The sequence below is a fragment of the Erpetoichthys calabaricus genome, chromosome 8, assembly GCF_900747795.2.
Source record: "Erpetoichthys calabaricus chromosome 8, fErpCal1.3, whole genome shotgun sequence".
NCBI lineage: Eukaryota > Metazoa > Chordata > Cladistia > Polypteriformes > Polypteridae > Erpetoichthys > Erpetoichthys calabaricus.
This window is the reverse complement of record NC_041401.2, coordinates 62,179,672-62,207,194: the sequence shown is the minus strand read 5'-3', so window position 1 is coordinate 62,207,194 and position 27,523 is coordinate 62,179,672. Positions and strand designations below refer to the sequence as shown.

Below are 27,523 nucleotides of genomic sequence, written 5' to 3'. Positions count from 1 at the left end.
TTCGCTTCCTGCATTTCATGTTGGACTACAGTACCATCTTATCCAAGTGCTGTACTGATTTTCAGCATGATAACCTAAACATCACACGAACAAATCAGTTAGTTGAGAGCACCACATCACGCTTACTCAGCCTAAAACCAAAACCAGGAGAATACCAGAAAACCTTGGACACAAAGTTCACAGCGAACGAGGATGGTAGCATTTGCTACTGTGAAACTCAGCTCACAAAAAGTCAGCGACCTGCTAGAAGAGGTGAGGGCACAGACAAAGACACCTTTGGTGCAGAGATTCAGAAGATTATTGACAACACAGTCAAGTACATGGACAACAGATTTAAAAATCTGCGTGAAAAGGCTCTCTCTTGTTTCAAGGTTTTTGACCCTTCCACTCTTCCCTACCCCAGAAAAGAGTTGGCAAATTATGGGGATAAAGAGGTGGATTATCTTGTCACACATTTTGCCAGTTTGCTACATGAGGAAGAGAAATAGAAAATTCTACAAGAATGGATGGATCTAAAAATGTGGCTTGCAGAACACCGGGGTAGCAAGGTAGATGATTGCTTGTACAGAGATCTCCTCTCTGAGAATCCAGAACACCTCTCTTATATCTTGTTGCTGGTGAAATTAATGCTGACACTTAGTCCATCAACAGCCATCTGTGAGAGAGGATTTTCTTGCATGAACCGAGTGAAGACAACACATCATACCTCTCTACACCCTGAAACACTGAATGACTGCATGCAACTCTCCATTAATGGGGAAACAGTTGAATCTTTTTGCCCTGACAAGTCAATTCGTTTCTGGATGTTTTCTGGAAAAGGTTCAAGACACCTGGATCATAAAACCCCGACAAGAACAAAGAGCAGTGAAATGGAGGCCGATGCACAGGAAGAGAAAGCTGATGAAGGAGATGCTATGCCCTCAATGTCGAGTGGTATTTTCTCATCCATGACTTCAGTGGAAATTTCAGATTCAGAATCTGACACAGACTGATTCATGTTCTACACAGTTCTTACAAGTTCATAGAAATTTCTGTTCAATTAGAACCAAATATTTGAGTTGATAATTGTAATTTTTATACAGTTGTTGTAATTTGTGTTTTAACAATTTTTTGATTGATGTTTTGTTTTCTTTACAATATTATACATTAAGAATCATCTCTTTTTTATTCGGGCTACTTAAATTTATTTTGGGCTACCAAAAACTGAAGAGTGCCTGCCCGAAGGGCTACCAGGGATTTTGAAATTTTGTGAGCCCTGATTGCATAATACTTTCCTTCTTACATGAATTTTAGATGTGATTTTTTTGTTGTTGTTTTTTGTGAAATGAGTAGCTGTAGTAGCTTCAGTAGGAATAGTATCAGTAATTTGTATCTGGGAGCATTAGGAGCTGCTATTAGAATAGGAGCTGCTATATGCGAAGTATCCAAGGTGAAATGACCTCTCTCAAATTAAAGTTGAAAAAGTAATCTAATCTGTAATTAAAATAGTTGAGTTTGCAAATTTGTCAGAGTTTTTCAATTGGAGATTTCAATTCCAAAACTTATTGTTGCATGCTTTATTCAATATATCCAAACAGAAAATGTTTTGTCCTGAAAAAGTTCTGTGAAAAATAAGTTTGCCAACACAACACAATGGGTTTGCTGGGAGCTGAGTTGCTTTATGAGACAGACAGACATATCACCATATGGGTACCTAAAAGTGTACAGGTTATACTCCCATAACATGATATTTCACTTAATGTTATTTAATGAAAAAGTATAAATGTCAAACAAATTTCTAATACAGTAGGATTTATTTAATATAATTCCAGACAATTATTCAGTTGATAAAGTAAGGATTAGAAATAAATAATCCAAAAATAACACAAACTGGGAGAAAAATATAATAGCCAGTTTGTGCTTAAAATAACCACATCATCAAAGTATAAGGTGTTTTAATGTCCTTTTAAAAGGTATGGGAAAATCAGCACATTGTGTATAATAAAGCAGTGGTTATGTGCATTATTTGGACAGCCTGCATGTTTTAAAATAATAGCCATATAGTAAATTGTAAAAGGAAAACGTGTATAACATATATTTAAGAGGTGCAGACGTTTAACAGGAAGAAGGAACAATGGTCTGTATTTTTGAGCAAAAATGAATAATGAGAATGTTAACTGATGCAAAGGTTTATCAATAACACAACAACTAGGAGGGTCAAATATACCTTACCTCCAACCCTCATACAGTATATTGATTTGAAAAACTTAAACCTAAGACACCATTCCAACCAATATACTAAATACTTGTGAATTTCCCCTTGGGATTAATCAAGTATCTATCTATCTACTTAAATTTAAGGTTTTAAATTTAAAAGTGAGGTGAGCTTGAAAAGTTGGACATAAGTGTATAAGTACCCTAGGTTCTTGTCTATAAGCCGGACTCGTGTATAAGCCGGAGACCAAAAATCATACGAATTTTTAAAATAAAATCTTATCATAGATAAGCCGGACTCATGGATAAGCCGAACGTACTATAACCTATAACTAATAGAAGGGAGGGAGGTCAGTGGTCTCACTCGCACCCATTTAATTTCTTTAAGGGGGGAGAGAGTGTGAGATATTGGTGTCTCTCTCACTCCCCGCATGGCGCGGTTGGAGCGGCCGGAGCGCGTTCTTTCTGCTCTGGGCGTCGCCGAGTCAACACGCGCGCATAGCGGTCATTTAAATTGTGATTTTATATGTAAGCATATTTAAATATATATCGCGGATTTTTTGCTGGTTCGCGGATTTCTGCGGACAATGGGTCTTTTAATTTCTGGTACATGCTTCCTCAGTTGGTTTGCCCAGTTGATTTCATACAAGGGACGCTATTGGCAGATGGCTGAGAAGCTAGATTGCTTACTTTTCTCTCTCTCTTGCGCTGACTATCTGTGATCCTGACGTATGGGGATTGAGCAGGGGGGCTGTTCGCACACCTAGACGATACGGACGCTCGTCTAAAAATGCTGAAAGATTATCTTCACGTTGCTATCTTTTGTGCAGCTGCTTCCTGAAACGAAATGCTGCACAGTGCTTCGCATACTTAAAAGCTCGAAGGGCATGTATTGATTTTTGACTGAAAAACAAACTCTCTCTCTCTCTCTCTCTCCCTGCTCCTGACGGAGGGGGTGTGAGCTGCCGCCTTCAACAGCTTTGTGCCGCGGTGCTTTGCATACTTAAAAGCCAAACAGCACCATTGATTTGTTTGCTAGAGATTGTTTTCTCTATCTGTGTGACATTCTGTGCTCCTGACACGCACTCCTTTGAAGAGGAAGATATGTTTGCATTCTTTTAATTGTGAGACAGAACTGTCATCTCTGTCTTGTCATGGAGCACAGTTTAAACTTTTGAAAAAGAGACAAATGTTTGTTTGCAGTGTTTGAATAACATTCCTGTCTCTCTACAACCTCCTGTGTTTCTGCGCAAATCTGTGACCCAAGCATGACAATATAAATATAACCATATAAACATATAGTTTCTACTTCGCGGATTTTCCTATTTCGCGGGTGGCTCTGGAACGCAACCCCCGCGATGGAGGAAGGATTACTGTATAAGCCGATATTCTATTTTTTCATTTTCACAACTTTTTTCCTTAGATATGCCACGGCTTATAGACAAGAACTTAGGGTAACTTTTATATATACATTAGCAAAATACCCGCGCTTCGCAGCGGAGAAGTAGTGTGTTAAAGAGGTTATGAAAAAGAAAAGGAAACATTTTAAAAATAACGTAACATGATTGTCAATGTATAAATATATATATATATATATATATATATATATATATATATATATATATATATATATATATATATATATATATATATATAATATACACACACAAAAACATAAATATACATATACATATATACATATCTACATATACACATATCTACATATATATATACATATACACATCCACATATATATATACATATATATATATATATATATATATATATATATACATATGTCAACATATATATATACACATACATACACACACACATATACATATATACATATACACATACATATATATATACACACATACATATATACACACACAGACACATATATATATATATACATATCTACATATATATACTGTACACATATATATATATATATATATATCTATATATATATATATACATACATATCTACATATATATATATATGTATGTACATATATATATATATATATATATATATATATATATATATACATATCTACATATATATATATATATATATATATACATATCTACATATATATATATATATATATATATATACTATACATATATATATATATATATATATATATATATATATATATATATATATATATATGTATACATATCTACATATATATATATATATATATATATATATATATATATATATATATATATATATATATATATATATATAAAAAGTACATATATCTACATATATATATCAAAATACCCGCGCTTCGCAGCGGCGAAGTACTGCTTTAAAATTTTTATTAAGAAGAAAAGTAAACCTTTTTAAACCGAGGGAAAATGTATCAATAACTATTTGTTAAGGATCTCTTTGTATAGCACGTTGTCAGTTCGCCCCTCTGCTTGTAATATGACCAAGCTGTGTGGTAGCTTACTGTTGAGCATGCAACGTACAGTTGGCCATGTGAAAAGCAGTCCTGCTTCAAATCAATGCCAGCCTTTTGTAGGGTCTGTCCCTGAGACTTATTAATTGTCATTGCGAAGCAGAGCCTTAGTGGAAATTGTAGGCGTTTGAATTGAAATGGGAGATCAGAGGGTATAACGGGGATGCGAGGAATAAAAACTCTCTCCCCTGAGCCACCGGCAGTAAAAATAGTTGCCTCAATGAGGTTGTTTTGCAGACACGTGACCTGAAGTCTCGTGGCGTCACAAAGTTTCAGTGGCTGTACGCAAATCTACAATCGGTTTCATATTCTGTTCGTACCTTATCAAATGTGTTATTTGTTTTTTGAACAGGTTTGATTCATCGAAGTGATCACTCCTGCTGTGTTCAGTCACTTCATGTGATCCGCTCTCTTGTGTGATGTTGCGATGTCCACGGGTTTATTTAATGTTAGCTAAGACCCGGCAGTTAAAAGTGTCTTCTCATTAAACTTGTATCTCGCGAATATGGCATTGCAAATGGCAAACGGGTCAGTTCACGTGCTTACGTGAGAGGCGTGATGACGCGATATATTTTGATATATATCAAAATACCCGCGCTTCGCAGCGGCGAAGTACTGCTTTAAAATTTTTATTAAGAAGAAAAGTAAACCTTTTTAAACTGAGGGAAAATGAATCAATAATTATTTGTTAAGGATCTCTTTGTATATCACGTTGTCAGTTCGCCCCTCTGGTTGTAATATGACCAACCTGTGTGCTGAGCTTAACGTACAGTTTGCTATGTGAAAATCAGTCTTGCCTCAAATCAATGCCAACCTTTTATAGGGTCTGTCCCTGAGACTTATTAATTGTCATTGCGAAGCAGAGCCCTAGTGGAAATTGGAGGCGTTTGAATTGAAATGGGAGATCAGACGGTATAACGGGGATGCGAGGAATAAAAACTCTCTCCCCTGAGCCACCGCCATTAAAAATAGTTGCCTCAATGACGTTCTTTTGCAGACATGTGACCTGAAGTCTCGTGCCATCAGAAAGTTTCAATGGCTGTACACAAATCCACAATCGGTTTCATATTGTTTTCGTACCTTATCAATTGTGTAATGTGTTTTTTGAAGAGGTTTGATTCATCGAAGTGATCACTCCTGCTGCGTTCAGTCACTTCACGTGAGCCGCTGTCTTGTGTGATGTTGCAATGTCCATACCTCGTGTCTTCTTATTAAACTTGTATCTCGCGAATATGGCATTGCAAACGGCAGCGGGTCAGTTCACGTGCTTACATGGGAGGCGTGATGACGCGGTGAAATACTGCTTTAAAAATTTTATTAAGAAGAAAAGTAAACCTTTTTAAACTGAAGAAAATGAACCGGTTGTAATATGACCAAGCTGTGTGCTGAGTTTACTCTTGAGCATGAAATCTAACGTGGTTTGTGCCCTTCAGAATGAAAACAGTTTGCATTTACCTCTTTAATAAAAGGCGAGCTTTTAAGCCTGAGAAATCACCCCGTAAATGCACACGTTTAATTACACGTGTTAATATGTATGCATACACAGTATTAAAAGATACTCAAAAATTAACGTCAATTACCTTCGTTCCCGCGTTTGACTCGTTCTGTAAATCTCTTCCTTGTTTTCAGTTCACGTGATTATATAGGAGGCGTGATGACGCGATACGTGACTCCGCCTCCTCCATTAGAGTATATGGACAAAACACAAGTTCCAGTTATGACCATTACGCGTAGAATTTCGAAATGAAACCTGCCTAATTTTTGTAAGTAAGCTGTAAGGAATGAGCCTGCCAAATTTCAGCCTTCTACCTACACGGGAAGTTAGAGAATTAGTGATGAGTCAGTCAGTCAGTCAGTCAGTCAGTCAGTGAGTCAGTGAGGGCTTTGCCTTTTATTAGTATAGACTAGCAAAATACCCGCGCTTCGCAGCGGAGAAGTAGTGTGTTAAAGAGGTTATGAAAAAGTAAAGGAAACATTTTAAAAATAACGTAACATCATTGTCAATGTAATTGTGTTGTCATTGTTATGAGTGTTGCTGTCATATATATATACATATACACATATACACACACATATACACACATATACAGATATATTATATATACATATACACATATATTTTATATATATATATATATATATATATATATATATATATACACATACATACATACATACATACATATACACACATAGATGCACTTACAATAACATAGAAATCAATATAAACAACATTAACATCATTATCATATGAGAATATGAAGTAATATATAAGAAGCACATTTCATATAAATATAAATTATTAAACAGTAAAATCTTCTTCTATAATTTGCTACCGTGGCTTTTCGTTGGTCTGTCCAGGATTTTAAATCACCTGTAGCTTGCAAACCGTTTCACCTATTGACTTGAAATCTGGTACACATATAATACGTCACGTCTGCTATCCGCTTTATGGGTGATGATTGTATTACTCTTTTTATGTTTATTTTATTTTAGAATCAACTCCTATCTGCGCACACCAGGGCGGCCGTGGGCAGATGCGTATGGTGTATTCACTCCATGTTATCGTGCATTGCGCTGTCACTGGTATTTTGATAAAAGAATTTGAACAATATATAAGAAGCGTATAAATTATTAAACAGTAAAACATTAACATTTAAGAAGTAAAGTTACATTGAGTACTACTGCAGTGCCTTCGGGTATACCTCATTTTTTGTTTGCCCATTACATGCTTAAATGTATACATTTTTTGGTGTACCTACCCGAGAACACGCGACATATAACCGAGCGTGGGAGAAGCATGGATTTTAAACACGCGTTGACTTCATCTGCTGGTCTCCCTCGTGGAATAACTGGTAATGTTTGACTAAAATGTACAGCGAGTAAAACGACATTACCTCCTTTTTTTTTTTTTTACGATCTCTGAGATCTTGCTTTTTTCGGTTCAAGGCTTCATACGCTCTTTTATGTGCCATGGTGTACTTAATAAGTACTAATTATCCCAAACCATCATCTTTGAATGTTGCAAGACTTTCGCCTTGTATGTAGATCGGGGTAATTACATTCATTGCATTCCTAGTGTGAATCACAATCTGATTGTATGGGTGGTTACCTGGCACTGTAGGGTTGCCACCCGTCCTTTAAAATACGGAATCGTGCCGCATTTGAGAATGAAATTGCGCGTCCTGTTTTGAATCAATACTGGACGGGATTTATCCCGTATTTTTTTTATCATTTTTTTTTTAAAGCAGCGTGTCATGCAAATCATCCCACACGCATTTTATGAAGATGCCTCCTTTCCTACTTTTGATTGGGTAATACTTGATGTCATCGTTAGTTTGATTGGTCTTTTTAACTGTCCAGTGAGGAGGGCGTGTCTTTTAAGTAGAGTCTGCAAAGTGTTGGCACTGAGATGTGGCGTCAGCGCCATAGTTGAAGCCCCTAACGTTGCGGTCAGCAAGTCGGCTAACATCCGCCATGTGCCGTCTTTCAGTTGTGAGAAGCAGATCATAGAATGGTTGAAACTGTTGCCCTTAACGTTGCGCCACGGCGTGTGGTTCGTTTATACCTCGTGTCTTCTCATTAAACTTTTATCTCGCGAATATGTTACTGCAATCCGCAGCGGGAGCGTTTCTATAAACTTAATTTAAACTTACGTTTTACACCGTGCTTTGTTTCCCTTATGAACATGCTTGTATGCTTCACTCGCTCCGTTCTCAATTGTTTAATTAATTTTTTGCTCTTCGCTGTTTCCGGCTCTTCCTCCATTTCCCCCTACTTCGTTCTTTTATCTCGCGAATATGTTATTGCAATCCTTAACGGGAGCGTTTCAATAAACTGATTGAAAATAGTTTTGCATTTACCTTTTTAGTAAAAGGCAAGCTTTTAAGCCTGAGAAATCACCCCGTAAATGCACACGTTTAATTGCACATGTGTTAATATGTATGGTTACACAGTATTAAAAGACAGTGAACAACGTCAGTTACCTTTGTTCCTGCGTTTGATAAAAGGTGAGCTTTTAAGCCTGAGAAATCACCCCGTAAATGCACACGTTTAATTGCACATGTGTTAATATGTATGCTTACACAGTATTAAAAGACAGTCAAAAATTAACGTCATTTACCTTCGTTCCCGCGTGTGACTCGTGCTGTAAATCTCTTCCTTGTTTTTAGTTCACGTGATTACGTAGGAGGCGTGATGACGCGATACGTGACTCCGCCTCCTCCATTACAGTGTATGGACAAAAAATATGTTCCAGTTATGACCATTACGCTTTGAATTTCGAAATGAAACCTGCCTAACTTTTGTAAGTAAGCTGTAAGGAATGAGCCTGCCAAATTTCAGCCTTCCACCTACACGGGAAGTTGGAGAATTAGTGATGAGTCAGTCAGTCAGTGAGTGAGTCAGTCAGTGAGGGCTTTGCCTTTTATTATTATAGATTTAGGTCCATAGGCATTTGGACAGTGACACAATTTTCATAATTTTGGCTGTATATGCCACCACAGTGGATCTGAAATGATTGAAGTGTAGGCTTTCAACATTAATTCAAAAAGTTTAACAGAAATATCGCATGAGCCATTTAGGAATCACAGACATTTTTATACATTGCCCCAACCCCCTTTTCAGGAGCTCAAAAGTATTTGGACAATTCACTGGCAAGCTGATCTATAGTCAGGTATGAGCAGGTCCCTCATTATTTCATTAACTATTAAGCAGGTTAGAAGTTCTGGAGTTAATTCCAAGAGTTGCAAGCTGTCGCTGTGAACTCCCAATATGAGGTCCAAAGAGCTGTCCATGCAAGTAAAAACAGGCCATCATTAGGCAGAGAAAACAATACAAACCATCTAAGATAGCAGAAATACCAGGGGCTTCATGTATAACGCTGTACGTAGAATTCACCGTAAAACATGCCGTACGGACAAAACTGGAAATGTGTGTACGCACAAAAAAATCCAGATACAACACGAATTAGACTATCTACAAGTCTCCGACTTAAAGTTTAAATCCGAACAACGTATTCGATCTCTTTTCGCTATTCAGTTATTTCACCGAGTAATAATTTGTTTGTTTGCGCTACTGCGATCTTTACTATTTTTTTGAGACTTTCGAATTTTAGTACTTTCATTATCTGTAACCTGCTCTGCATGTGTATCGCGCCAACGTTTTTGAATTCTTTATGACGTTTTACTTTGTTATCTATTCTTTGTCTTTTATTTCCAGCCCGGGCCGTGGTTAAATCTCTTGGCACAAAGTCTCATCTCGCGGGACATGAAAGTATCTCTCTGAAAAAGTGATCTCTCGACCCAGGCTAAAAAGTCTATGAAAATTGTATCACTGTACAAATACTTATGGATCTAACTCTGTGTGTGTGTGTGTGTGTGTGTGTGTGTGTGTGTGTGTGTGTGTGTGTGTGTGTGTGTGTGTGTGTGTGTGTGTGTGTGTGTGTGTGTGTGTATAAAAATTGGTAAAAGGTTAAGAGTCTGTTACACAAAAACTTGGAGATCACTAAGAGTTACAGCTTCATTTTGGTCTGATTCAAGAGCTTATGATGTGGCATGTATAATGCAACCCATATAAAGGAAAAGAGATGCTGCAACGTTAGTCTGCAGTGAAGGACATTGCATAAATTTCAGTGAAGTTACCTGGGGTTATTTTATAGGAGTCTCTACTTTGAGGACCGTTGGTCCTAGTTAGTAGTAAGATCTTTGATAGTCTGGATGAGGAAGAAACTGGTGGGTAAATTTTGCTTAGTTTATAACAATGTTGTAAAATGATATGATAGAGGTTGCTAAATGTGAAATGTCAACATGCAAATGGTTCTGTTACTGCTAGTTTTCAAGCAAGTGTTAACAGGGCTCACAAAATTTCAAAATCCCTGGTAGCCCTTTGGGCAGGCACTCTTCAGTTTTTGGTAGCCCAAAATAAATTTAAGTAGCCCGAATAAAAAAGATTATTTTTAATGTATAATATTGTAAAGGAAACAAAACATCAATCAAAAAATTGTTAAAACACAAATTACAACAACTGTATAAAAATTACAATCATCAACTCAAATATTTGGTTCTAATTGAACAGAAATTTCTATGAACTTGTAAGAACTGTGTAGAACATGAATCAGTCAGTCATGAACCATGAATCAGTCAGGCTTTCTTTTTGCCTCATAGTTTGATTTGTCATAACTTTTCCGCTTTGTGGTAGGCTTTTCTTTGGCTGTCCCTTCTTCACCCTGACCTGTCTTATTTGGCTCAGCAGAACTAAAATACCTGCGTAAATCCATCTATTTTTACACACACACACACACACACATAACGGTCAGCGATTTTTTAAATTCTCTGCGCAATCAACCTCTATCACAAGTTTAAGCTTGCTGCAGGAAATTTCACTTGTCACGTTTGAATAGTAAGCTAATGAGTGATAAGACGATGTCAGAGGAATTGGTGCGCAATTAATCCGTCACTGACCAATCAGTACTGCCGCTCTCTATACACAGTTCGCGCGATCGCAAAGTGAAAGTGAAAGTAAAAAAACAAGCGCGAATTCAAACGCGATTTCAATATTTCACATATTGACAGTGGCTCATCGATGCCCGAAAATGACATAATTACCCAGCTACATTTGCGAAAGAATGCAAAAGCATTGACATATATGTTTCCTTCCTATGATAGCCCGACGGGCAGGGCTGAGATAGATTTTGGTAGCCCAACTGGAAGACACAACAGCCCCGGGATGTCGGGCTAGTGATTTTGCAAGCCCTGGTTAAATAATGTCTTTGTATACAAATTGCACTTAAAAATACATTAAATGCAGCCTGTAGAATGGCCTCCATTACAGAATTGGGCTTTCATATCAGATGTCAATATGATAATCTTGTTTTAACAAATAAGGAGAAACCGAAAAAATAAAGAAGATGGGAGATTTCAAGGCATTATAGGATGAAAGTGTAATGCATGCAGAGAGGTACAGTGATCCCTCCTCGATCGTTGCGTTCCAGAACCCCCGCAAACAGTGAAAATCCGCGAAGTAAAAACCATATGTTTATATGGTTATTTTTATATATTTTAAGCCATTACAAACTCTCCCACACTCTTACAAACATTTCCCGCAGTTATACAGCATAAACCCTTTGTATTCTCTTAAGATATTAGGTAAGATTCATTGAAATTATGTATGTAAACACACTGTTTATATACAGTAAAACCTAAATATTATTTTAAAGATATCAAGCGTCTCCGATATCACATATGTTACAGCCATTACGATAGACAGGCCACCAGCAATAAATACGTACAATGCAAGAAATTGTATTCAGTAAAATGTGTGTATAGTGACACTAAACGTACGTACATGTACTAAGTACTGTACGTAGAAAATGAATTATGGTTACTCACCAACAATGACACGACGACTTGTCCGATAACGAGGAGTTTAATTTTACTGCACAACAAAGGAGAGCGTTACAGCCCTTCTAAAGGAGCCTCTTCAGGCGACTGTGTTTCACCGCCATTGTTCTCCTTCCGGCAGTCTTCAATCCAAATCCCTAAAGCAGATTCCATCTGGACTACCGCCTTATTACGTCCACTTACAACTTGTTTTGCGCCCTGGTTAAAGGACACTGCGGCCATAGATCTTACATTCTTTTCCTCCTTTTTAAATAAAAAGAATCATGGACTCATTTTTGCCGTAATGGCGTCCTACAGCGGTGTAGCTGTTCCCTTCCTTCAACATATTCAAAACTTTTACCTTTTCAGCAATCTTTAGCATCTTCTGTTGGTGCTTGGGTACGGCCCCTGAAGCAGTAGCAGGAGCAGATCATTTTGGAGACTCTTTACACAGCGAAACATGTTGATGCTGAATGAGCGAGACGAGACTTCCTGGTTAACGCAGTGGAATCTAATTCAGTGCTCCGTCGCTGAGCCAATCAGCACACAGGAACTTAACTGCGTGCTCTGATTTGGTAGCTTCTCAGCCATCCGCCAATAGCGTCCCTTGTATGAAATCAACTGGGCAAACCAACTGAGGAAGCATGTACCAGAAGTAAAAAGACCCATTGTCCGCAGAAACCCGTGAAGCAGCGAAAAATCTGCGTTATATATTTAGATATGCTTACATATAAAATCCGCGATAGAGTGAAGCCGCGAAAGTCAAAGCACGATATGGCGAGGGATTACTGTATGTCTGTTTTATCATGTGGGTTTGTGGAACAGAGTAAATTCGAAAGAATGATTCACCCCACTCTGGAAAGTTTCTTCATAGCCACTCCTTTATGTTGACACTAAAACATGTTATTGAACACCAAATATTTACACCTTAAAAATAATTAAGTTAATACACAAAATTAATAAAATCCCCTTTATACACCAAGTACTGTAATGGACTACATATAGCTACTGCTGTATTTTGGACAATGTCCACATATGAAGATTCAGTGTCTAAAGTTTTCATGTTATGATTATACCCCTTTCTGTTGTTTCTGTTGTACAGTTAATGTTTTATTTTGTGATCAAAACCATGCTGAAAAACATTTGCTCAAAATGCTATAGGCTGTCCTAATGCTGTTAACTACTAGTTTTTGTTTTTTTTTTGTTTTTTTTTTTAAATAGGGCAGTTATTCACTTTCTACATTGATGGCACGTGGGTATTTTTAGCAAAAAACTGACTATCATATCTATAATTTGTAATCCTTCCTTTACAGCCTATAATTATCTGTGTTTCTATTTGGTAACTTGTTTTGTATTAGATACTATTCTTGTTTACTGTCTTTAAAATTTTCAAAATGTGTGGTTGTTTATACTACTTTGTTAATTAATAACACCTTCAAGAAGTGTGTATTTCAGCATAAAGCTATACCTTTTTCAATTCTGCTGTCAGTAATTTGCTTGTTTAATACTGTCTCCTTTATTTATTCATGTTTTGTAATGTATGTAGTGTATTCTACTGTAACTGCTTTATCTTCTTATTTTAAACAATACTAGTTGGACAAATATAACTTCTTTGTTTACTTATTTTTATGTTTTGTGTTTTCCATTGCATATAAGTTCTGTTGCCTTCAGCATTTTAGTACATTGTTGTTCATTTATCTTTTGATCCATTACATTATTCCTTTTTATAATTCTACTAGCTCTGTTTTTTAAGTCAGAAGAATCTACAATTCGACAGTGATTGCAGTCCTTTAAATAAGAAATTGTGTCTTTGTGTTTTAAAGCAGGATACTTGTTTGGCAGAGTTATCCCTTGGATTGACTGTGGCTACTGAACTGTGTCTGACAAATGCACGTCCTATGTCAATGAATCTTACTGTAAGAACACTACAGACTGAACTCCATGAAGGATTCTTCCAGAGTGAGTTGCTCCATGGCATCATGGAAAAAGAAACTCCACCTGAAGAAGATGAGGAAAGTAAGAGTTGACTCCGCCATTATCACAGTTGTTTTTTATTGTATGACACAGGATTATTTGTTAATTTATTTTTTTCTGTTAACTAGAAATCAGGAGGGATTCTCATGGCTACTTGTCACGTTTACAGGAGTTTCATCGATGTACACCACAAAATATAAATGTGGCAATTGAGAACACCAACATCACCTTATCCATGAACAGCCAAAAGAGGTACTCTTTTGGAATGAAAATTAAAGTATTCAACAGTGTCACAAAAAAATTACAAACAAACACTTTTGTATGACAGCAGGGGTGAATAAAGTGGCTAACATTGCTGCCTCACAAAGACCTGGTTTTAAATCAAATTCCATTTGCTGTCAGTGTAGCATTTTCACATTCATCTTGTGTCGGTGTGGTTTTTCACTAGGTGTCCTAATTTCTTTCCACATGTCAAAACATTAAATGTTATGTTAATTGACAGCTTAATGCTGACCCTATATAAGTGAGTGTACCATAAAATAAATGTTTGCTCTCGGTCATGTGTCGCAGACCTCTGATCTTCGTGAGTATAGGAAAAAGAGGGCATAGAAAAGGCTTTTTTAACAAGGTCTGCTGCAAGGTCACAATGCAAAGACAAATAAAATGGTTGTACTTACACTAAGAGGGTGAGTTTCTGAATTTGTTAGATTGCCTAGTTATGTCATGTAAAAGACTGTCTTATTATTGGCTACTTTAGTGTCTGTTGACCTTTGCTTTACTTAACTCACTCATTTCAATCACCTTTTTTTTTTAAGAAGCAAGTTTTGTTTTTCACAAATCAGTAGTACTAATCACCTAAGCCTAATGCCTGCAGCTCGGGATGAGACTGTAGGACTCTCACACTGTTTCTATTCGATGAAGCAATTCACTCCTGTCCTATGCTTCTATTATTAATCTGCAAACATTTAGTTAACAGTTAATCAGTGTTGCAGTTAGTCAATTGTTAATTAGATGTTTTTAAGTATTGATACATCTGCAAACCAAACATTAATTGTTCATTAGATGTAGTGAAGTCTTGAAAGAGTGCTAAAAATCATAAAAGCTTTCTCAGAAGCTCTGTAAGTAAGCATTGTAATAGCTTCTTCACAGGATCTGTTCTCACCTAAATTTATATTGGGCTATTTTATTGTGTTAATATTACAATTGCTTCCTGTTTTCTTATATTCCTCTGGTTTATGTTTCAGACATCTAAACTGGACCTTAAAGTCTCTGCTGCTTCACTATGGACGAGATGACCAACAACTGCCTCTTAAGAATTTTATACCAGAAGTTGTTTTGCCACAGACCAATATAGAAATATCAGTCGAAGGTCAGTCCTGCACAAAGTAGATGCTGCTATAATGGTCATACTATTTTTTTTTAAATGTTTTTCCTGCTATGCCAAATTTACATTAATAAAAATTATGTTCTTAATACGTGACAGCTCATAAAACATTCAGAATGTAGGACTTAAGTACTCTACTTTAAATATGATGTGCATATTCTTTCTTCAGATGGATTACTTTTGTCTCAAAGCCGTCAAAGGATTCTTTGTCTGAATACATTTAAAGCCATGCTGCAGGTAAGCTGAGCTTTCTCTGTTATAGACTCAAAATCTATCTACTTATTGTTATATACTGTATTGTCTAAGCTTTCAAATATACATTTAGGATTCTGCGTTATAAAACTAATGATGAATCTGTGCAAAAGTTACTCTACTGTAATGCCTTCAAGTCTTAATGTACAAAAATGTAATATTCTTCACTAGTACAGTAAATTAACATACATACATGATTTTTTCCTTTCAATTAATTATTCATTTAGATTATGATACAGAGAAGTATAATTGTCTGGATTGCAGTGTGTGTTTGCCCTGTGATTGACTGGCATCCTTTCCACGGTTGATTCCTCCCTTATACCTAGTGTTTCTAGCATAATCTCCAGCCCACCATTACCCTTTAATTGGACTGAATGGATGAAAAAATAAATGTTATACAATTTTCAGCATGTACAGTTAAACAGTACTAGTTGAATTTTTTTTGACTCCTATAATAATTCTCTAAATGATACAGTACATATTACTTAAAAATCTGTATTCAGTGTAAACTAATCCTTTTATGTCTAAAGAAAAGTGCTTATTTCTATAAATGTTATGCCTTGTTTAGAAGAATTGGTGCACAAAATAGTAATTCATTTAGGTAGATACATTTTTTTTTTATTTAAAGGTAAATTAACACGGTTAATTGGCTAAGTAAATGTACATTGACTGGGGGATTAAGTTAAACTGTCCAAGCACTGATTTGCAGGACCCAGTTTGAAAAATCCACTGCTTTATAACTTAAGAAGCACAGTCATTTTATCAGTGCCTTTACAGATTAGTATAATATACCATTTCAAGATCTAAAGATATCTAGAAGATTTCTGGAACAGTGTGTTGTATTATCTTATCAGTCTGAATATTACAAAACCAAACATTTCTGGATTCATCAATTTATTGTAAGATAAGTGATCTTCTTATATAGTGTTTTTTGTTATTTAAGTTATTGATCTTCTAAGCAACATTGAACACAGCATTGTTAAATCTGAAACCGTATTAAAAAGCAAGTACATAGAAGATCAAAGACTACTCATTTAGGGAATGCAGACTTTATTGAAATGAGGAAATCATCTGGAAATCACAGAATAGGTAAACAAAAGCTTTGCTTTTATAAATAATGAATGTTGTGACATTTTGAAGGCTAAGAATACCCTTGGAATTTTTAGAAGCAGTGATAAGAGAAATTAAATATATTATTTATAAATCTCTATTAGGCATATTCTAGCAATCAATTCAGATTCGAGTCGTACCTCATTAATGAGAGGAGGGGCAAAATGGATCCTACCAATTTACTGACCAATAAGCCTGACTTCTATTCATACTTATGGAAATTATAATTAGAAATAAATTAGACGACTAAATGAAAATAATACACAAAATAACAAGCAGCATGCGTTTATCAGGGAAAGATCATGCCAAATCAGACTCTTAGTCATTCTTAGACAAACTAAGTAGCAGAAAAATGGAAAGCATGTAACACAGTTTAGTTAGATTTTCAAAAATATGGTGATATTGTGCCACACCAAAGATTAATTTTGAAAGAAGAGGAAATTGACATCAGAGATAACACAAAAACCCGATTTCAAGTTAGTAAATTTGTAGATGATAAAAAGTACAGACACAAGTTTATTAGTACAATCACTCAAGGATTTTTCATTGGACAGTTACCTGCTGTATTTTATATTAGTGACTGATATAGTTATCAAACATTGTGAAATATACAGATGACACTAAAATTAGATTGTTAAAAGTTACGAAGTAGGCAAAAAATTGTTCCAAACGGTATGAATAATCTTCAAAAACATTTGAACATTTGAAAAATGCAGCTTAATGTAGAAAAGTTTAAAGTTTTAAAGTATTACATAGCTGTAAAAGGGAAATTAACCATAAAAATAAGTCACAATGTTTTCTGAAAAGACTTTTAGTTGTTGATGTCGATGCAATATTCTCAATGTCTAAACAGTAGAAGCAATTAAAAAGGCAAATAAAATGGGTTATATTGTATAAAGAGACACTATACTGAAACTTTATAGTGAGATATATGCTAACCATTTTACAAAAAAGACAGCATTACTAGAAGTGGCACAGAAGAGAGCAGCTAAGTGGTTCCCAGAACTAAAGGGCAGATATTACTCTAAGAGGTTAGGGAGAAAAAAACTTTTTAATTTAAAAGCAGAGATTACTATGTGGTGACCTTATCCAGGTCTTCAAAATCTAAAGGACATAGATAAAGTTAATGAAGTAAATTTCTTTTAAATTAAATAGTGAATCACTTATTAAAGGACACTGGTTAAAAATAAGGTGAAATGCATTTAACAATGAAGCCATGAAGCACTTCTTTACACACAGAGTCCTTGAAAATCAGCAACGTATTACTGAGACATGTAGTTGAAGCAGAACACTTGGCAACTTTTAAAAAAAATTATCTGGATGAAATATTGGGACAGCTTAACTATTAACTATCCAAACAAGTTTGATTGATTGAAAGGTATTCTCTTGTTTGTCAAACTTATGTTTTTATTTATCACCATGCTTACACTACCTTAAATGTGGGCTTTCTTAAAAAACATCCCACAGAGAACCAAGAGAACTCAGAATTCCAGGACCACATCTAGGGATCCTTAGACCTCTTTTTCCACAGTCAGTGACATACGCACACCTTAGTAATACAATATATGCTGAATAGCTACTGCATTAGGATCATTGCCAAGCAAAAGCATTTTTTCTCAGAAAAGAAGGTAACAGCTTGCATTATAGTTTGCCAAAGACCAGACGGATAATCAGTATGGTTCTGGCTCATTATTGTAAATTTTTCCAACAAGCAAGACTTTTGCAGTGTTATGATTTAGGGCTGATTTTCTGCTTATGGATCTGAGTGACTCGCCATGCTTAAGAGAATTATGAGTTAACAGTATTACCAAACTATTCTGAAGAAAAACATCTGCCCCTTAATGAGTAGAAGCTGAGAATGTGTGTTCAGTTGTCTATTACTTGAACAAGTAAAAAATTCATACACTGTCAAGAAGTTAAAATAATGCATTTATTATAGTGTAGTAAAATATAATTATCTTTTTCAAGAAACTTTAAAAACCATCCAAAATGAAATACTTTAATTTTGATGTTCCCTCCTCATAAACCCTGAATATCTAGGCTAAAGGAATTTTGTAGTGTTACATTTTTTTAGGTTTGTGCTCTTATGTTTTTTATTTTCTCTACATATACAGCTGGTGTGTAAATCTTTTTAAGAAAAGTCATAATTATCCACTTACTTTAAATTTTTTGGCTTTGTTTGATGCTATTTATCAATTTTGCACAGTTAAGGACCTCATTTCAACCCTCAGATCACAACTTGTCTGCCTTTTTGTCTGTGTGTTTGTTCATTCGTCAATCATGCAAAGACTTCTGGAAATTTTGCAAGTAGGTTGTTGTTGGTTCAACTTACAATGTAGGCTATATAACATTTCAAAACTTTCCAAGCACACCCAGGCAACACCTGATACTTCAACCTGTACTGTATAAATATACGCACCCAGTATTTTATTTTATTTTAATTTTTTTTAAATATCAGGAGATTTTCCTTGCATTCTTTGTCAATTTTCGTGAAGAGTTCAATTTGGTTGATCAAGTTTGCTCCATGGGACATTCTGATCCCGTCGAAGTTGCTGGATGTCATGGCTGGCCTGTACACTGGTACTGTGAGTGCTGTGCAGCATTTTCCCCAGTTGATTCTGAGGTTTTTCAGGGGTGTGTTCTTGCTCCTACTCTGTTAAATGCTTGCATGGTGTTGAGTGTTGGGCAGGGTTGTGGTATCTAGTGGCTGTAGGGCATCTGTTGGTGAAGAAAGATCCACTGATCTTGACTTTGCCAATGATGCTGTGATCTTCACAGAGTCGATAGAGGTTCTAATCGGAGCTGTCAGGGGACTGAGTGAGGAGTTTGAGCATCTGGACTTGTGATTGTCCTCTATAAAAACCAAGGTCCAGGCCTTTAGTGATCTCTTCGGGACAGCCATCAGCAGTGTGTTTGTCTGCTGAGAGAGTGTTGACGTGTCGAGAGGTTTACTGACCGCGGCAGCAACATTCATATCTCTGGTGTCTGTTCCTATGAAGTCAGTAGATGGATTGGGAAAGCAGGGTTGGGGTCATAAGGTTGTTGGAAAGGGTTGTGTGGCACTCTCAATACCTTTGCAAGAGTCCTGGTGATTCCTGTTTTGCTATATGCTTATAAGACATGGATGCTATCCAGTGACCTGAGATGAAGACTGGACTCCTTTGGTATCATTGGTTTGACTTTGTGTTGAACAAGTGGTTGCTCACGGAGTCCTGAATGAAGCACGTTACTTGCATTGTGAGGAAACGTCAGTTATGGCACAACTGCCATGTCGCATGATTCCCAGAGGGCGATCCGGCTTATAGGATCCTCATTGCTGAGGACCTGAATGGTTGGACCAGGCCAAGAAGATACCCACGTAACACGTTGCTGCAGCAGATAGATGGCCTTTTCCGAAGGGTGGGACTGGACCGTGTGTCTGCCTGGGAGGTTGCCAACTGGGATCCCGAAGTGCTTCATGTTGCGGTGGGTGCCACAACACACTGCACCAGTGCATGCTTCCAAACCTGACCTGAGCCATCTGGGCAGCAAGTGTTTATTTGCTTGTGAAAACACTCTACAGCATAAGAATAAGTGACAGTTGTGCAATAAAGGTAGGAAGAATGTCTTGTTTTTAAAACAAGATTTTTATATGGCCTCCATTAGAATGCTAAACTGAAGTAATTTGGTTTGGTACACCGCTGAATAATTTTTTCAAGGAGATCTGTGGAAAATTCTTCTAAGTTTCTTGCAAAATGTGCTGTAATTCTTTTTTAACTTCTGAAGGTTTTTATTCTATTTACTGTCCAAGCCAATATAAACAGCTTCTCTATGTTAATGTCAGGGCTCTGAGTTTGCCAGTCTACTACTGGTAATGTTCTGTTTGAGGAAATCTGCTCCAAGTAGATCTGGATTATTTTTGTAATGTGTCTAAGGTTGTGTTATAAATTATAATGCTAAAATATGAAGCTTTTATGAAGTTATTTTCCTGAAGGTACTGTATGATGAATCAAAATCTATTTATATTTCTCAGCAGTTATTTTATTGATTTTGAACAGATTTCCTATGTCAATTACTGAAATGCATCTCAAGGACCACTACCTTTCAGTGTGACAGATTTCAAATTTCTGCATTTTAGTCATCCCTGAACACAGTTTTGGACTGATATGTTTTTATGATTATTTGTGTGTGCATGTCTGATTATTCTCATTGCATTTTTGCCATAAGCCAAGTTTAGCTTGAAAGGTGCAGGTACAGTATTTTAAGTGTAAATCTGAAATTGCAGATCCATTTTAAAATGGGAACTTGCGTGTAAAAGCTAATATAAGCACTTTTTGATTAGGTTTTCAGGGTTCATATTTGATAGATAAGATAGATAGATTCTTTCTTTCTTTCTTCTAAGAATTATCCTACCTTATTGTTTACATCTTAGGGCAGCTGTAATAAACCCCAGGCACCTTCATCAGGCCAGCCAGCAGTCGGTATCTATAGCTTGAGGTTTCTGAGACATAGTGGCAGGGTTAGAATTTTAAAATCAGTTTTATGTAAGAAAAATATATTGAACCCATTACTTTTTAATATGTATGCTTGATGTATTTGCTCATGTCTCTGGATTTCATGATTATTCTTTGGTGCTATTTCTCAAGGTAATGGCTGTTGATATTGAGGGGTCGATCAACTTGAACACCTGTATTATTCACTATCGCCACCAGGAATTTTCTCACTGGTTGAAATTGCTCCCAAGTAAATGGACTAGTCATAGGAAACCTTCTCAGAAGAGGTGAGAATGAATAATGTGCTATATCATAACACCAAAATGGAGAAAACTGTTTCATCTATTCTAACAAATGGTGTAATAAAAAGGGTTTTTGGGTATTTTGAACAACATGATTGATCCAACATTTTTCTCTGCTATTTTGCAGTCTTTGAAAATCTCATACACAGGCATTTTACTTTTTGCACTGACTACTTATGCCTAGTTTTGTGAATTATTTTAATCAACTGTCTGCTCTAGATTAACTTATTTTTTCTTGCTGAGTTATGACTAGTGTTTATCAGTGAATTTTGCCAAAGCATTATTCACAACAAATTTGCTGCATTTGTGTTCGCCCTTGTTCATCGAATTATTTACTGATATTTTGGCCTGTTTAGGATAATTTTTTTATACTAGCGCCCCATAATGCTTTGCAAGGCCAGTGCGACATCCTCTGGTGTTGTAACAGCCAACATTGATTGGTCTGCACCCCCGGGTATGCAATACTGCTCATTTGCATTACAGACTCAGTGGGACGAGTTACACATCAACATATGAGAAGGAGGCGTGTTCCCTATGCATACATAATAATTAGCCACGTGACGAGAGTGGAAACAAACCTTGAAAGAGCCTGATGCCACAAAACAGAGGAGACTCTATGAATTAATAATAATAAAGATTTATTATTATTTACAAGATATTTGTCTTTTTGATAGAATAAAAAGCATTTAGAGAGCCTCCAGTATGACTTCAAAAAATAGAACGAGACAACACTTTGGTAATGTTCCATACAATCAAGTCAGCGCGGTTTTAATCATGACACACCAGCTTGAATTTTCTGCATTTAAAAGACCTACATATTTTTTCTGACTTTTGACTACAATTTCGGCACTGCCATTTTGTTTTGATGAAATAAATGATTGTGCATCTCTGACTGCAGTCTTTTTGATTTCAAGGAGGCACAGTGGTGCAGTGTATTGCACTGCTGCCACACAGCTCAGGTCACCTTTTTGGCCACAACAATGAAACATATACAGTACAGCATAAATAATGAGTTATCTGTGCTTGTGAAGTTGTGATGTATTGTAATAAACAGTTATGATTTAAAACTGTTATCTGTGTCAATTGCAAGTATCCAAAGTGCTTGGCTAGACTACTGCATAGAGCCTTCAATATAATTTGTGAGCAACTGTGAAGATGGTTTTTAACAGGCCAGACATTATCAAATAATACACAGTAAAACCGTCTAAGAAATGTTAAAAGCCATTAAGCAAATACAAGTTGTTACCAGAACCAAGATGCTAAAACCATAACTCATGTTGATACATGAAATGCAATGAATCATTAACCAGAAAGTTTGTTCAAGGTTTTTCACAAATGAGCAGGTCAATATTCCAGTTCCATGTCAATATATGAGAAGGAGTTGCCTGTTCTATGCTAGCATAATAATTTTCCATGTGCAGATAAAAAACAAACCTTGAAGGAGCCTGACACCCTCCAATCCCAAACTCAGGAGACTCTATGTAGTAATAATAATATTAATAATGAAAGGTTTATAACTATTTACAAGATGTTTCTATATTTTTGATAGAAGAAAAAGTGCAAAGCTGTTTCCAGCAGGGGGCGCTCTTTCTCCTCTGGATGTATTTCTTGATGCAGAACAGACTAGAGCCAATACCATCCCTTATGTACCCATGGCAGAAATAATTACAAGAAAGAAAATGTATTTAACTTTAAAAGTTAACACTCATTCCCATTAATACAGTGTATACTCGTAAATACATACATATTCAAGCCGGAGAAAAGCCAAAGGACATCACAGCCAAGTGGGGGAATGTTGACGGCATAGATGCGCATCTGACTTCATGCTGGATCCTTATCATTATAACCACTCACATATTTACATATTCATAGAATTTATGTCATATATGAGCAACTACCAGATGGGCTGTGTGCTGAAATAACATCTTCACCCGTTCTCCTCATTTATGACTTCTACAGACTATGGCTCTGTTTTGGCATATCAGCGCTATTTAAAATAACCTGCTTGTGTGTCCTTCATCTGTTTTGTACCCATCTCTCTGGCAGTCTCTCTCTCTCTCAGCTACATTGCAAATCTCAGAAATGAATTTCACAGATTATATTGGCACAAAATGAACCTTCTTGCTATAAAAGCATCAGCACAGACAGTTTGGAGAGCCTTCAGCACAACTTCAAAAAACAGAATGAGCCAGCTGCTTCAATCATGACACACCACTTAAAATTTTCTGGCTTTAAAAGACCTATGTATTTTTTCTAACTATTGACTATGACTTCTGTATTTCCGCCTTGTTTTGACGAAACCTATGATCACTTCTGCCACACAGCTTAAATCACCTTATTGGCCATAATAATCAGTTCAATATTGTTGGCAGATGTTTCCCTAGCCCTCAGGGACACTTTAAAGATGATTGCGCCATTTTAATCCAGTCAAATCTGGTTCAGTTAGTCCTTCCCCATTGACTTTATTGCAGTTCGCCAAGTTCAGCAAATATAGCAAACATTTCCGTGATTTCGGGTAACTTACTGCAAAGCGAGCTCAGCAGTGTTCGCTCCTCACTAGTTATGACTATAAAACTTTGTTTTTGTTTAGGTTGAGGACAGTCTCTCTTAAATATTGGTAAAGTTTTTGTATCTGATTACAATACCCTTTTTCTGCCAGTTAAAATAAATGATTCTTACTTGACTCAGAATCACATTGTGATTGTTTAACTTACAGTAACACTAGTGCCAAAATAAAAATACCTATTTCTCCATACATGAAAGTGCTCAGTTCAGTGATGTATGAATTTAAATATTTTAGAGATTAAATAAAAAAAGCTATTTACCTTTTTCTCTACAGAAGTAGAAATATGACAATACTGTTTTCTTGTTTTAATTTTAGGCCCTTTCCACAACTGAATGCTCCTATTATGCTTAGAACCTCAGTCTCCAATGTTAATGTCTCTGTTCAGTTAGTAGACAGTTTGCCATTTGCAGTTGGCTTCATTTCAGCATCAGCAGGTAATTATGTCAAAAAATAAAATAAAGGTTTGTTATGTTTACACTACTACATAAGATTAATACCATTTTTTAAGTAAAATACATTGTGTTTTGTATTTTTGATTTGCAAAGGGGGCAAATATCACTGAAAATAATTAAACTTCATATACTAGTTGTGAATTACGTCATATATAGTTTTTTTTTTTCCTTATATGTTTTAATAAACTGAGCACCATGCTGCTTTTTGGGAATACTCGCACTATAGTGACGATGTTTCCATACATTGTATGTTTTTGCTTGATAATATTTTGTATTTAGGTTATATTAATAAATTTGTGAAGGCTTGTGCAGTTGAAATAAAAGTTAAATAACGTTTTTGCTGATTTCTCAGTGTTATATCTGTAGAATGTTTGCACTGGCTTATAACATATACAGTTGGATAAAACCTGGTTAAAAGACACTTGATTTAAAATTAATTTTGATAAATTATGTGATGGCAGACATTTGTGTTTGAAGGGTCACAATGCCTCCATTATTCCATGGACAAGTAAGTGATTATTTTAATAAATGGGGTTGAATTCTTTAATATACTGTAGGAACAGTTTTAAACACTGTTTTGTGTCACACATGTACTAATCACTGGAGAAGAACTTTACTATGAGCTGCTTACAGTACATATCCATTATTTACACAGCTCTACAGCACCTCATGGATATCTCTACTGACGTCCAGCACCTTAAATCCCAAAGCTTACATCAACGTGTTACACTGTCCATGGATCAGTTCTGGTGGAGAGTTGGAGATGGCTCTCATATCCAACAAGCAACTCATCCTCCTGACAAGCATGTGTGGGGGGAAGCTCTGGTTATTGATTACCTTAACCTACAGGTATGTAATGTCTTATTGTGGTTAGGTACATTATTGAAGACCATTCTGGTTCCAGCCAGTTGAAGTTTAGCCATAAAGGATTACTGACATTCAGTCTTTAAAATCTAATTACCTTCTTCAGGTAGAATTAACCTCTAACCATTATTAATGCTGTTATTTCCATTTTAGAGAAACGTTTATTTCCTATGTTCAAAGTGTAATAGTTTATAACTGGTATAATTTGATATTGTATTTTTGTTGTGACAATAGCTCCTTGATTTGTAAATCTACATCTAATGGTTCTCACTATCAAAGATTTTTTGAAACAGAACTCTAAAATTTTAATTTCCTTGAATAGTATATGTGACTTATGTTTTTGGTTACTTGTATTAAAAAATACTGTATTGTGATTGTATTTACTGTCTCATCATAGTAAATGGCAGTGTAATAATAAAAGTAAGATTAAGATTATCAGATATTGCAATCTCATGCTAGTTTATCTAATATGATAAAATAAAAAACAAACCCATGAAAGCATACATGCCTATGGAAGCTGGCCCGGATACAGACAGGCAGATCTCGTATAATCACCCACAACACGTTTATTATATAAATTAATATTTACACAGGTGCACACATAACCCCAAAACTCCCCCAAAGCCCAGGCCTCTGTACAATGCCTCTTTCTCTGGTCCGCCTCCACTCCTCTCCTCCCAAGCTCTGTCTCTCTTCCTCCCAACTCCAGCCATCAAATGGAGGGAGGCGGCCCCTTTTATACACACCCAGATGTGCTCCAGGTGCCTCCCAATTAGCTTCTGCCGGCACTCCCCAGTGTGGTGGAAGTACCGGCTGCGCACCCGGAAGCACTCCGGGTGTCCCTGGTCTTTTTCCCCCCAGCACTTCCGGGTGTGGCGGAAGTGCTGAGGGACAGGGCTCCACAAGCATTGGGGCGCCCTCTGGCGGTGACCACAGGCCCCTATAGGGTTGAGCTTCAAAGCTCTGTTCCCGTGGTCCCCAAAGCCACCAGGGCAGTCGCCCCCACGTGTTCTGGAGGAGGCGTAAGCCCTCCTCCAGTCCTCCTGGGTGTCCCGGCTGGGTACCACCCCCAGCCACTCGCCACAAAGCAATCATATTGCTATATACCAGCACTCAATAATGTAGTAAATAACACATGATGAGATATTCTATGGGGAGGCATGGTGGCGCAGTGGGTACCGCTGCTGCCTCGCAGTTGGGAGATCTGGGGACCTGGGTTCACTTCTCGGGTCCTCCCTGCGTGGAGTTTGCATGTTCTCCCCGTGTCTGCGTGGGTTTCCTCCGGGCGCTCCGGTTTCCTCCCACAGTCCAAAGACATGCAGGTTAGGTGGATTGGCGATTCTAAATTGGCCCTAGTGTGTGCTTGGTGTGTGGGTGTGTTTGTGTGTGTCCTGCGGTGGGTTGGCACCCTGCCCGGGATTGGTTCCCTGCCTTGTGCCCTGTGTTGGCTGGGATTGGCTCCAGCAGACCCCCGTGACCCTGTGTTCGGATTCAGCGGGTTGGAGAATGGATGGATGGAGATATTCTATTACAATCAAACCCCTTGCCTTGCCATGGAGTTTAAAAAACAAAAAGTAAATTACTTTGTCAAAAACAGGCCAAGTAGGTTTCCAGGGTTCATATTTGGCAGGCGAAAAGTAAAAAATGCGCAAATTAAATAAGTTTCAACCAAATTGAAGAGATTTTTAAAAATCAATAAAAACCTAATAATTATACTACCTTATTGTTTACATCTTAGGGCAGCTGTAACAAACCCCAGGCACCTTCACCAGGCCAGCCAGAAACAATCTTTATCGATTCCAGCATTCGAGGTCTACAGTTTGAGGTTTCTGAGACATGTACTCAGAATTTGTCTCGAGTTCTTTCTGTGCTATCTAGAGAACCTACTGAGTGCGTTCCAGGAGGGACTGAAATTAAGAAGCAGGACTTTTCAGTAGAGGACACAATACCAAATGCCCAAACTCAGTCTTCTCTTCTGTGGAAGATGAATATTGCTTTGGAAGATGTCAATATTTTCACACTGTCAAACATTTCAGGTGAGTTAGGCATTAATATCAGAGTAGGATACTGTTTGTTCATTTTGTGTTTCCCACTT

At 36.7% G+C, this 27,523-nt stretch overlaps 1 protein-coding gene across 2 annotated transcripts in view; it reads left to right on the top strand.

Moving 5' to 3' along the window:
- The window catches only part of LOC114655542 (protein KIAA0100-like), a 97,439-nt gene that overhangs the window by 21,225 nt on the left and 48,691 nt on the right, over positions 1-27,523 (top strand). Inside the window, exons 9-16 of one of the 2 annotated variants that reach the window (XM_028806622.2) lie at positions 13,879-14,068; positions 14,155-14,278; positions 15,271-15,395; positions 15,580-15,647; positions 21,398-21,531; positions 24,428-24,546; positions 25,220-25,413; positions 27,167-27,464. In XM_028806622.2, the coding sequence (XP_028662455.1) occupies positions 13,879-14,068; positions 14,155-14,278; positions 15,271-15,395; positions 15,580-15,647; positions 21,398-21,531; positions 24,428-24,546; positions 25,220-25,413; positions 27,167-27,464 (1,252 nt within the window). Of the gene's footprint in view, positions 1-13,875; positions 14,069-14,154; positions 14,279-15,270; positions 15,396-15,579; positions 15,648-21,397; positions 21,532-24,427; positions 24,547-25,219; positions 25,414-27,166; positions 27,465-27,523 lie in introns of both variants that reach the window. The other variant, XM_028806619.2, reaches the window with a different exon arrangement.